The sequence below is a fragment of the Pezoporus wallicus genome, unplaced genomic scaffold, assembly GCF_028554395.1.
Source record: "Pezoporus wallicus isolate ANWC-B61680 ecotype Strahan unplaced genomic scaffold, APGP_CSIRO_Pwel_v1 contig_8188, whole genome shotgun sequence".
NCBI lineage: Eukaryota > Metazoa > Chordata > Aves > Psittaciformes > Psittacidae > Pezoporus > Pezoporus wallicus.
This window is the reverse complement of record NW_026640104.1, coordinates 1,656,779-1,670,047: the sequence shown is the minus strand read 5'-3', so window position 1 is coordinate 1,670,047 and position 13,269 is coordinate 1,656,779. Positions and strand designations below refer to the sequence as shown.

Genomic DNA, 13,269 nt, shown 5'->3' with positions numbered 1-13,269 from the left:
TCCTGTGTGATTGTGATGGGCACGTTATGGGCTGTGTCACAGACACTTCATAATGTGGGAGAAGTGCTGAAATATTGCTAGGGAGTGTAACTTATCCTTTATGGAAACTCTGCGGATAGAGCTGGAAAGCCTCTGATCTATCCCTTTTAGTTGGGCTGTGAGGGAGAGAGAAGGGTGTAATCTGTTCTGCAGAGCAAAAAGCAAATGCTGTGTTTGTGCATGTCATAGAATCCCAGACTGGTTTGGGTTGGAAGGGACCTTAAAGCTCATCCAGTTCCAACCCCAAGCCACGGGCAAGGACACCTTCCACTAGAGCAGCTTGCTCCAAGCCCCTGTGTCCAACCTGGCCTTGAACACTGCCAGGGATGGGGCAGCCACAGCTTCTCTGGGCACCCTGTGCCAGGGCCTCAGCACCCTCACCAGTGTTCTCACCTGTAGCCTCACTACCTGCCTTGAATGCTACCCATGTGATGCTATGTGTGGCTGATGGGATTGGAGGGGTGGCTCCTCCTTGTTGTGGGATATGGGAGCAGTTTTCTTTCAAAAGCTAAACCATATTGGAGTCAGATCATTTTGAGAGAGTGGAGATGGATGGAGGACTTCTGCTGATCTCTGAATCTCTGAAATTAAATTATAGAACCGTAGAGCGGTTTGGGTTGGAAGAAGCCATCTCTGCCATATTTAACTTTCCTGAAATAAGCCTGGAACCAATTGGTGCCCAGCAACAAATCTTGCTATCCAAAAGCAGAAAGTCCCAACAGTCTTCAGGGAAAGCTCTGCTTTCTGCACCGTTGGCTGTTTTCATAACACTTCCCAGGGAGGAAGCTGAATGTTTGGTGTTGCATGGAAAAACAGGATAGGCTTTATGACTTCTGGGTTTTATTTGTGTGATCACATGTTGGAAAGGAGTGTTCTCCTTTTGCCCACCTTTGGGGAGGTTTGGTGTAAAACAAAGTAAATCACAACCTATGGATTGCCTTCATTTGTGACCAGTACTGATAATCCTGGACTGAGTTGCTTTGAGTGATGTAATCGAACCCAGGAAGGGGTTACACAGGATTCAAAAACACAAGGCTTTTTTCCTTGAGTTAATTTAACCCTTTTGAAAGGGATGTGTTGTTATGGTAAGTTTACAAGCGCATTGAGCAAGGAATAGATGGGAAATACAAATGAGGGATACAGAGTCCCTTTTTGGGGGGTTGGGTTGAGGTCTTGGGGTTTTTTACATGCATATAGTGAAGAGGATGGCCGGATACCTCTAATGTGTGTCTGGGCGCTAGTGCACATGTGAAGTGATGTTATTTTGTAATAGCAACAGAATGAAAGCATTGAAATGAAGTCACTTAGGTCTTGGAAACTAAATCCCAGGAGTTTCTCACGAGGCTTTGTGGCTGATAGCCCAAAAAGCATTCACTGTCTTAAGCAACGCAACATAAAAATAGATACCTTCCGTGTAATCAGCCCATCTGTTAGAAATGGACAGGAACAAGCCACAGTCCTGCTCTTCATTCATTCCCTCCATTCCAGGGTTTCAAAAGAGATTCTTCCCTGTGAGGGTGCTGAGGCGCTGGCACAGGGTGCCCAGAGAAGCTGTGGCTGCCCCATCCCTGGCAGTGTTCAAGGCCAGGTTGGACACAGGGGCTTGGAGCAAGCTGCTCTAGTGGAAGGGGTCCCTGCCTGTGGCTAGGGGTTGGAACTGGATGAGCTTTAAGGTCCCTTCCAACCCAAAACCAGTCTGGGATTGTGCCTCCTGAGGGACGTGTTCAGAACTGCTCAGCTCCAAGCAGGAGGATGCTTTGTGTGTTGCTCAGTATAGATCTTTTTCAGCCTATTACTAAGTAATAGCACCAAGTCCTGTGATGTCTGCTGTGTTTCAAGCCAAAATGCTGTGAACTAAGTGCATTTGCTTGTAGCTGATTGTGGGACTGGTACAGTGAGGTTCCCACTTGGGGACCAGATCCTTCAGGCTTCTCCATGTGAACTCAAGGCTGGGGGGAGCCAGTCCTGTGTATGGTGGGCAGGGTGCCTGGAGACCCCCATGTTGTGTGCTGGCAGAGGACAGCTTCCATAAACCAGCAGCAATTCAACAAATTATAGCTTCCAGTAACTAAAAGGCAAAGCATAAACGGATGCTTGATGGAAGTGGGAAACGTCTCTGGGTTTCTAACCATGGCTTTGTTCAGGACTGGGGCTCTCTGGGGTGCGTTCTGCCTGCGTGTTCCTGCTCAAAGAGAGCAATTATTTGTGTGTGTTGTAAAGCTTCTCTGTATGTGGCAGTGGACAAAAGGGCGATGGTAGCCCTGTGTTTGCTTGTTATTACTGTGTATTTTACAGGTTCCCTCAGGCGATTTATGGTAATTTCCTTGCTGCTAGAACAGGTTCAGCAGCATGAAAATGAGGATGTCCTTACGCTAATTAATCCATCCACAAGGAATTTGAGAATGGCATTAATCATCTCACATCTATCCTACAAAACTGTAGCAGTACAGACCCAGGATGGAGATTCAGGATGTAGCCTGGAGAAGAGAAGGCTCCTGAAGGGGAGACCTGAGAGCAGCTCCAGTGCCTAAAGGGGCTGCAGGAAACGTGGAGAGGGGCTTGGGACAAGGGCCTGTAGGGACAGGCCAAGGGGAATAGCTTTAACCTGCCAGAGGGGAGACTGAGATGAGCTCTTAGGCAGAAGCTCTTCCCTGTGAGGGTGCTGAGGCGCTGGCACAGGGTGCCCAGAGAAGCTGTGGCTGCCCCATCCCTGGCAGTGTTCAAGGGCAGGTTGGAACAGGGGCTTGGAGCAAGCTGCTCTAGTGGAAGGTGTCCCTGCCCGTGGCAGGGGTTGGAACTGGATGAGCTTTAAGGTCCATTCCCAACCCATTCTACAGCTCTGTAATACACCTGGCTTGGGTTGTTGTTCCTTGGCACTATGCATGAAGGGTGACAGCTCTGTGGGCACCACAGGAGCCTGGCACTGCCAGGAGGGTGGCACTCTTGCATGGTATTATCCCATGCAACACATGGGCTAAAGCTGCTCAGTCAGGTGCATTTTGTATTTTTTCAGTAATCAATGTTATGCTTCCATTTAGCCTGTGCTTTTCATAGAATAGTCAGGGTTGGAAAGGACCTTAAGATCATCCAGTTCCAACCTCCCTGCCATGGGCAGGGACACCTCACACTAAACCATGGCACCCAAGGCTTCGTCCAACCTGGCCTTGAGCACTGCCAGGGATGGAGCATTCACAACCTCCCTGGGCAACCCATTTCAGTGCCTCACCACCCTCACAGGAAAGAATTTCCTCCTTAGATCCAATCTAAACTTCCCCTGTTTAAGTTTTAACCCATCACCCCTTGTCCTATCACTACAGTCTCTAATGAAGAGTCCCTCCCCAGCATCCCTATAGGCCCCCTTCAGATACTGGAAGGCTGCTCTGAGGTCTCCACGCAGCCTTCTCTTCTCCAGGCTGAACAGCCCCAACTTTCTCAGCCCGTCTTCATACGGGAGGTGCTCCAGTCCCTGATCATCCTCGTTGCCTCCTCTGGACTTGGTTTTTGGGGCACTCTACCCCTAATGCTGAATATTCTATGAACAGAAGCAGAAAGAACCACTGGAAAATACCAGAAATGCCCCAAACCAGTTTTCTGTTACCTCTTTTGAAATCAAGTTGCCTGCAAGATAAATTCCTTCAGAAGTTACCCAAGCATCATTTGAGCACCCATCAGTCGCAGCTAAGACTCGAACCAGGCAGGAATCCTGTCCCTGTCCCGTGTCTTCATTCTGCATATTCAGAATTGAATTCCTTCACTAAGCCCCAGAGACCTTTGAATTCTGCCCCTTGAGATCTGCTGCAAGATGCCCCCATGGTGCATTGTTCACACTGATCTTGTCAGATGAGTGCAGGTACATGAAAGCCCTTAAAAATGTCAGTCCCCTCCTGGCTTCAGGCACCTCCTTTCCTAACAAGCCTGGCTCCAGCTCTCTTGGGGATCTCGGGATGTTTAAAGGCTTAGGAAGAATTAGGCAAGCAAAAGATCCCCTAGTCTGTGGCATGGAAATGTCGGCAGAGCTTTGGGGTTTGGTTCATGGTTGTGGTCTGCAGAGGCACACTGGGCAGTGAAACAAATTCCCTCCTTTGGTGTGGCTATGCTTGTGGTGCCAGCCCAAAGGCTCAGCCAGAAATTAGGGAAATGGGCTTAAAGTTTTCTTTGTGACCCAGTGAATTCAGGCCTGGTTTATAAAGCAGCATGCTACAAATGGAATCCCGGATTAACGTATCTGTGCCTTGGCAGGAGGGGAAAGCAAAGGAGCAAATGACAGGCTAGAGGTTGCTTGAAATGATGTGGGATGAAGAGCTTTCCACAGGGGTTTGGCTGTGTTTGAGCCTTAAATTGTGTCTCCTCTGTAGATCTGTATGGAAGGCAGAGCCCCTTGCTCCTTTGGTGAAAAGCTGGGAGAGCTGGGCTGGGTCAGCCTGGAGAAGAGAAAGCTCCTGAAGGGGAGACCTGAGAGCAGCTCCAGTGCCTGAAGGGGCTGCAGGAAAGCTGGAGAGGGGCTTGGGACAAGGGCCTGTAGGGACAGGCCAAGGGGAATGGCTTTAACCTGCCAGAGGGGAGACTGAGATGAGCTCTTAGGCAGAAGCTCTTCCCTGTGAGGGTGCTGAGGCGCTGGCACAGGGTGCCCAGAGAAGCTGTGGCTGCCCCATCCCTGGCAGTGTTCAAGGCCAGGTTGGACACAGGGGCTTGGAGCAAGCTGCTCTAGTGGAAGGTGTCCCTGCCATGGCAGGGGTTGAAGTGGATGAGCTTTAAGGTCCCTTCCAATACAAATCAGTCTGGGATTCTGTGAGATCTCAGCACAGGCTCCATGGAGGCTCCCGCGCTTGAGGGTGCGCTCAGCCCTTGGAAGCCTCATCTCCCTGTTTGTGTGGCTTCTTAATTTCATAGACCACTTTTGTATGTGGAATCCTGTGGTGCGTTTAGTTCTCACGTTACTGATGGTAATTCACTGCCGACCTCTGAAAGCCTGTAACCCCCCCCCCCCCCGGCATCCTGAATAGCACCGTGCAGGGGCCCCTTTTGTTATCTTTGCAGTGGGTTTCCCATGCAGGAACTTTCAATAACTTAAGCAGGCATCTTGGTTATTCATAACTCAATGCCATTAATCTCACTTGCAATTTAGATTAAGCAGTGACCTTAGCAACCATCCAGTGATCAATGAGGCTGGAGGGCAATGTTATTTACTTTATTTAAATGATTTTTATTATCATTTTAATTTGTTTAGAAACCCATTCTAGCATTTGTTTCCTGTGATCTTCTGTTTATGCTGGTTGTATCATCACTTGTCACTCCATTTTTCTTTGACTTGGCTGATGGAAGTATTCTGTGTGCTCAGGCTTAATATCCTGAGACATTGTGTTTGTTCATGAACCGGATTTCAATGCAAAGAACTCGTACTGCATTGATCTAGATAAGTGGCGGAGCGGGCAATGTGTTTATCAAAGCATTTGATCTATAAGAACAAGTTAAATCTGTGAAGCTTTACACCTAGGATCTCCTTGTGTTGTTTTGTGGTGTGTTGTGTTGTATGTGGACAGGACTTGGAACAACCTGCTCTAGTGGAAGGTGTCTCTGCCCATAGCAGGGGGCTGGAACTGGATGAGCTTTAAAGTCCTTTCCAACCCAAACCATTTTGTGACTGTATGAAAATCGCCTTTCCAGGCTGCATTCAAGGCTTTGGGATCCAAAGGCAATATCACCTAAATATATACGGGGGGAGAGATTATGTTTAAACAATAATTATCCTTTTTTACGTTTTTCCATCTTTTTTTGTTTGTTGTGGTCAGTTCTGTTCCTCAGAGCTTTGGCAGCAGCCTTCAGGATACCAAAGAAACCACTTTCTGTTATCGGGATGTTTGGTTTTGCTCTGTCTATGCAGTTGGCTTTATATGGTGCTCATTTCTGCTCAGTACATCAGTAACGTATTGCAGCTAGGAGGCACAGCTTACTATTCACCCTCTGCTTCCCAAGGGGGATGGATGTGTGAGGGAGGCTTTCTCTCAGTAGGTTCTTTGATGTTTCTTTTTGTGTGTGTTTATATCTAGTGTAAATGCCTCGTGCCATGGACAGTGAAGCCAAGAGTAAAAGTAGCAGAATATAAATCTCAGTATACCATAAACATTATCCCAGTCGTGTCCAGCTCTGTTTTCTGATGGAAGCCAAAAATTTCAAATTGGGTGTAAGTGACCCAAGTCTGAATTTACATATAAACATGAAACGTAGTAAGACCAAATATTTAGGAGCCTGTACAGTGTTTTAAATGGCTAACCAATAGACATCAGGTTTCAATAAAATATTAACGTGGTATAGGCCAAAATATGGCTCTTGCTCAAATGGATGAAACAGGCAGAAAGAGAAAATGGTAAATTTCAAGGGATGGGACTGAATACTTAAATAGTCCTTTTCAATTGTGGGATCACACTAAGTTGCTATGTGGCTGTTCATCCCAAGGCTGAAATGCCTGGGGCATCCTTAAGTCCTTTGAAGCCACAGTGGGATTTCTTTTTTAATGGTTCTTTTCCTTTTTGAACTACATCTGCTTCTTTTTCAGGTTCCAGAGAAGTTCTTACAAAAGGTACTTTAGTGTCAACACAGTTCTTATATTTTTAAAAGCCAGCGCTAAATTTAGTACTAAACTGATGCTCTTTGGCAGGCCCAGAGGATGGACTGGGGCCAGGCAGGGACGGGAGAGTTTCCTTCTCATCCTATTATTTTGTACTGATCAGGGTAGGCTGCAGGGAAAACCTTCCAGTGCTGCTGATCATACCATGTTTGTGTTCAACCCAAGGTCTTCTGGACTCTGCTTCTGCCCCATAGAGAAATCAAAGGTCAGAGCAGCTTTGCATGATGCTGTGGTTGCATGATGCTTCTTTACATGTCCCCTCTCTCTGAAGTGCAAGGAGTGAAATCAGTGATGTAATCCTCTCAGCATCTCAAGTAGTTTAAAGAATAGGTGGATTTAGGTGGATGTAGCAACAAGCAAAATGAGGGATCCTCTCCATGTCCCAGCCTAGGGCTGGTCCACAAACAGCTTTGTGGCCAAATCAGAATGGCCTCTTGCAGAGTGTTGGCCAGAGATTGCAGCCTGGTATTTGTGACACTTGCATCCCTTGGTCAACAAACACGTGCAAGTCCAAGGCTCAGCTACAGCACATCTGTTTTTGAAAGACCATCACAGCCTGGAATTTTAAAGCTGTTAAACATGATCCATCCCCAAGAGGTAACTGTACTCACTGTTGGAAATTTCCATGTAACAGCTGATTTGATTTTTTTGTATTCCTAATCTTACTTTTCCTCATTGGATCCTGTTGATGTGGAACTGTTAAAGTGAGTCTGGAGAAGGGCCACAAAGGTACTTGAAGGGCTGGAGCAGCTCTGCTCTGTAGACGGGCTGAGGGAACTGGGCTGGTTCAGCCCAGTGATGACTGGACGAGGTGGCATCAGAACTTGGGGTGAACCGTGGCTTAAGCCCCCAGTGGGCACCAGAAGTGCTGTAGCTCAGTCCCTGAGTGAGGTAGAACCACTGCTTCTCTGGGGGGTCTCGAGATGAGCATTGAGCACTGAGACACTAAAACTGAGGGTTTGGCTTTCACCAGAAATGAAACAACCCCGATATTGTAACTTGCTTGGAAGTTTGTGGCTACACAAAGTGCTGGCTCACAAGCTCTTCCCCTTAGTTAAAAAAAAATAGAGAAAAAAGGCACATTTATTTTGGTGGTGTTCATAAAACAGACTTCATTTTAGGCAGTCTCTGTTTAGTGCTTCATGTTCACTAAGCAGCTTTGTTTCTTCTTATCCCAAGAACGACTTATTGTGGGTGCGCCCAGAGAGACAGAGCCTTGCACATGTATGCAGCAGTCCTTGTTTCTGTAGGACAAGCAAATACCACTGGATTCCCCTTTTTGGAAATAGAGGAGAACCCCAAAAGCTGTTTTAAGGTGTGAGCCTAGTGAGGCCTCCACTAAAACATTAAAGCCATGCTGTGACGAGTGCTTGGAAGTCAGTATGTTCTAATTAGGTTTCTCTGATCATTTTGACCTCTCTGCCCTGTCACATACCCAGAATTGGTACATAACTTCAGGCCGTTTGTGTCCCTAGAGTTTAATTCCTAGTGTAGATGATAGTGCAACTGATGGGTTGGTTTTCTTGTTGTTTTTTTTTTTGCTCCTTTAATGATGTGAATCATAACTTGTACGTGAAGCATCTGTTATTTCCTGAAGGCAGTGATGTGGAGAGGGATGGTGCCTAGCCCTTTCAGCTTGTTATGCATATGAATTCCCAGTCCCCTGATACCCCCGCCGTGGCAGAAGGATAAGCTTAATTCATAGGCTTTGGGATGCTGTTTGCTTGACTCTGTGGGCTTACAGACCTGTATTAGACGATGAGCCTCCCCCGGTTCTCCACCTCATCGTCCAGCGAGGGGGTCCGTGGAGGCAGAAGCAAAGCAGTTAAGAGCAGGGATGTGTGGGATGGAGCAGCGCCGGGCAGGGTCCGCTCCCACATTGCCTTGTTTACCTTGGCTGCTCATGAGATTCTCCCTACGTTCCTCATGGAAGATTCCATTTTTTGTTGCAGAGGGATGAGCTCATTTGTTTGAAGGCTCCAAATGAAAGCAGCCGTTCCGGTTGTTAACGCTCCCTTCAGTCACCCCCATGTGCACAACGTGCCTGTTATTAGAGGGAAATATATGCGCGGCATCCAGTGCACACGTGCATTTGCATTTCAAATCGGCTGAGTCAACACAATATAATGGTCCTGCCTGTAGGTCCTTGGAGAGCCACGGTAGCTGACAATGTGTGCTTAAAGGGAGGGTCTGCTATTCGTCTTTATTTATTTATTTTATGGGTTTGTTTTTGAAGCCGGCTTCAGTCGCCGCTAGTCCCGTGTCAGAGGCGCTCGCACGCCGTAGCGGCTTGGACCACTGATGTATAGCAGATGATCAGCCTGTCACGGTGGCTGGGATTCTATTTTCTATTATAAATAGGGTTCATCTGGACAGAAAGGAGGGGAAGGAAAAAAAAAAAGAGCAGCAAAAGGCAAAACTGGCAACAGTTCAGAGAAGAGAAGCTGCTGCTGAAGTGTTTCTGCTTATACTGCCACTGATGCAAGCAGCTGTTTCCATCTGCACTGCAGTATTGCAGCCTCTACAGAGCCAGAGCTCCCGGGGCTCCTTGCTGGTGGAATTACGGAGGAAGGTGGCCTTGCTCGCCTCTAGCTCCAACCCAAGGGCACGCTGAGGATGGGAGGCTCGCAGTCTCTGCAGCAGGCACAGACAGGTAGCCTGCACCGGGAACCGTCAGAGGCCATGTAAGTGTGCAATCCCTTTGCTCCCTTCTTCCTCTGTACCACTGGGCCTGCAGCCCTTTCTGCACTTAACCTGTGCGTTAAGGAGCTGACTTTTGTGTACGAGGCCTTTGTTTAGTGCTGACTGCATTCAGCTGGAGACATAGTTAAGGGTTTGCTGCATATTACAGGTTGTATTTAATGATGCTTTCCCACTATGAAGGCACCTCGCTTGGGCTGACCGCCTCCGTTCATCGCTGTTGGGGTATAGATGTGTACCATATGTTTTGTCTTTTTATGTTTTGGGTGCATAATCAATCAAACACAATGACCATTTCCAGCAAACAAAAACCCAACCCCTTCCCTGCTCCCAAACCCCCCACCTCGGTGTTTTCTATTCACAATGCACAGCATGGAACTGCGTTTCACTGGGGTTTTCAGAGCTTCTTTCTGCTTTTCTCTATATAGATACTGTTTTTTCAGGTCACATCATTCTTGTCAGCATCCATCCTTGTCATGGTATTATATCCTCTGATGAATCATAAGCAAGGTGTCCTTATACCTCTTCTGACTAAAGGCCAACTCCAACAGATTTGCTGGGGGGAGGGAAGAAAAAGCAAACAATCAGTGCTTGTTCAGAACAAGTTACCACTTTTTCAGATGGCTAAATCATATATGGAAGGGCATAAACATATATGTGCATGCAGAAATAGCAGAGTCATTTCCCACTTGTAAATAGGACTTTGTCATTTATTGGTTGAGGATTGGTCAGTTTACTTAGCAACAGTCTTTTACTCCTAACCCTCCACCCCAAACTCTTAAGCTGACATGCTAGAGCATGGACCTTGCTTCTGAATGGATTTTAGAAGAATTGCCTTGTCTCCTATTGTTATTTCAGTTACACAAATCACATTTGTCTACCATGTCTGAACACTGAGTTCATTTCTGATCATGGATTTTGGTCAGTTTTGGGTATTTATGCACTAGGTATAGTCTATAAACCAACTTCTTAAATATTTTTTAATGGAATGCCTGCTTGTTAAGGTAGATGTGATTATAGTTGAGACATCCTTTGTATGCTTGAGATAAGTGCTTCAGAGTCTTATGGAGGGAATGATAGAGCAGTAACTGATAGTTTTGCCTCTCTAATAGGCCTTACAAGGAGGTATATACTCCCCTTTGTCCTATTCCAGTATATGAGCAGATAGCTTTGCCTGATACAGTTGTCTTATATTTGTAAGAGACAGGCCTAACAGCATTTCTGCATCCTTTGTTCCTTTGATGTATAGCTTCCCCAATTAAGTTTTTTCCTGTATAGTTCTACCTTACACAGTACTGACATCCCTCTATACTGATCTACCTCTGTTTTAAGGGTATGATGGAAGAAAAAGGTGCCTCATTATCTTTCAAGTACTGTAAATTACATTTTCATCTGCACAGATTGGTGTCGGTTTTTAACAGTGAGCCAAGGACTGGGCAAGAAGAGCTGTAGCTACAGCAGGGTTCAGTGGCTTTTAGTCACAATTTCACAGCCTTTTAAGAATTCATTCTGTTGAAAAACATATTGATTGAATTTTATATATATATACATACATGCATGTGTATCTGTTTGGGGGCACATGAGTAAATTATGTTGTCAGCTCTTTCAGTGACTCCTTTTATACATAAATATACTCATCTTTTGCAGTTAGTCATTCCTGTGGGCTTTCAGTATCATCTTTTAAGGCCCGACATAAATCAACAGATACGCTTTTAGCACAATCCTCATTCAGTAACTGTTGATGTCCTTGGGAAGAGTTTGTGAAAGATATTATTAATCTTGTATTAAATAAAGCACTAAAGAATGTGCTGGTTTCTTCACTCTAACTAAATACTCTAAAATGAGATAAGAATGGAGATGTTTCTTTATCCTTGGGAAAGTATGGGCCTGTTTTCCAAAAACAAGAGCATCCTCATGGGTGTCGTGGTAATCACCTCTAGTCTGAGGCTTTGACTTTGTACCCTCATCAATGTAACTTTTACCAGCACTTCTTTAATGAGGTTACATTTAAATCACTTTGCATGGACAAGCAAATTCCTTAATGTCAGTCCAGATGCAAAAACATCTGGTTGTGACCCAGGCAAGTTGGGTGACTGCCTGTGCAGTTACAGCATCCCTGAAGTCATTGTTTTGGTTGTCAGCAGAGACTGACAGCCCAGTGTCCAGAGGAGGCCATGAGGATGCTGCGAGGGAGCAGCTCTGCTCTGGAGCCAGGCTGAGAGAGCTGGGCTGGGTCAGCCTGGAGAAGAGAAGGCTCCTGAAGGGGAGACCTGAGAGCAGCTCCAGTGCCTGAAGGGGCTGCAGGAACCTGGAGAGGGGCTTGGGACAAGGGATGTAGGGACAGGCCAAGGGGAATGGCTTTAACCTGCCAGAGGGGAGACTGAGATGAGCTCTTAGGCAGAAGCTCTTCCCTGGGAGGGTGCTGAGGCGCTGGCACAGGGTGCCCAGAGAAGCTGTGGCTGCCCCATCCCTGGCAGTGCTCAAGGGCAGGTTGGACACAGGGACTTGGAGCAAGCTGCTCTAGTGGAAGGTGTCCCTGCCTGTGGCAGGGGTTGGAACTGGGTGTGCTTTAAGGTCTCTTCCAACCCAAACCAGTCTGGGATTCTGTGATTCTATGATCATGGAGGAAGCCTCTTAACAGGTTTGGATTTGGCTGCCTTGAGTTCATCAGTTTAGAGGAATGTAAATCAGAAATCATTACTGGAATAGATTTATGTTAGCATCAAGAAAAGGCAGAGACACAAGCGAGTTCCCTAAGTAGCTGCTGGTTTAGGACACTACAGTGTCCTGTGATGAACTTCTTTGCTAAACACTAGGGAAGGGCATAGGAAGAAATTGATGCTGAAAATGGTCTAGGTTAAGATTTTAGCGTTTATTGGTGATTCAGTATGCTCTTTTTGCAAGTGTATGCCAGATTCCCAATTTTAATGTGATTTGTTTTAGCCAGGATAGAAGTATTTGTAATAAACCCAGTATCGATACAGCCTGGGGTGTTCTGTTGTTCATTGTGGAATGTCAGTGACTCAGTCACCGGCAGTAGACAATTGTCCTTTTATTGAAAGGGTGAGGAAAAAAAAGAGTCGATTTTGAATGATGAAAAAGGGGAAAGCCCAAGGGAAGCCCGTGACAATAAAAGTTAACTGCAGATAAAAGTGGTGTGGGTTCAGACCTCACCATTGACATTCTGAGCACTGTCATGTGCTTTGCAATTTGCAGCGGGCACCCTGTGGTCATAGATTGAGCTAAATCAAGGGCACGTTTCAATCAGATCATAGGAATGGCTGAAATAAAAGTAGATGTCAGCGTGATGAAGTTTAGCTTGTGTGAAGTGGTTCTGAGAGTCCACACTCGCATCGAGTGCACTTGTGGCCGTACCCTCACGTGCACTCTTTGTGCTATTCCAACATACCAGTTTTGAGGATGTGAACACAATTCAGCTCGACAAGTGCTATCGCCTATACACCAATGGTTTTCTTTTTAGTAATAATGTATTTCTATCTCTTGGGAATACTTTTTAAGTATTATAAAGCAGGAAATGTTGCTACGTTTGGAGCTCTTGCCCAGTTGTTACCTCCATGTCATTTTCTTTCCCTGATGGAAAGCGTTCCTTTTGACGGGCATGACCCACACCTTCCTTGTGTGGACCGTTGTGGTTGCTGTCCTCACGGCAGCTGGGCAGGGTTTACATTCAGTGCCCATTACTTGATCAGCCAAAGGGCTGATGATGTGTCATTTCCTGCCATCAGGAGCTCTCCATGCTGCATCACTAACATTTTCATCCCCTGCCAATCCAAGGGGAAAATGACTGAAGACTGAGCCAGCTCCCACTGAAGCTGATGCTGAAATGCCTGCTGACTTCAGTGGGAGCTGGACCAGGCTCCAAGAAAGAAATTGAATGTTACTGA

General features: G+C 46.3%; 1 protein-coding gene across 11 annotated transcripts in view; it reads left to right on the top strand.

Moving 5' to 3' along the window:
* The window catches only part of TACC2 (transforming acidic coiled-coil containing protein 2), a 128,198-nt gene that overhangs the window by 56,500 nt on the left and 58,429 nt on the right, over positions 1 to 13,269 (top strand). The window contains exon 1 of one of the 11 annotated variants that reach the window (XM_057417279.1): positions 8,714 to 9,348. The exons of the other annotated variants lie outside the window; for them this stretch is intronic. Within the exon in view, the coding sequence (XP_057273262.1) occupies positions 9,281 to 9,348 (68 nt within the window). The 5' untranslated portion in view covers positions 8,714 to 9,280. Of the gene's footprint in view, positions 1 to 8,713; positions 9,349 to 13,269 lie in introns of those variants that run through there. 11 annotated transcript variants of the gene reach the window in all.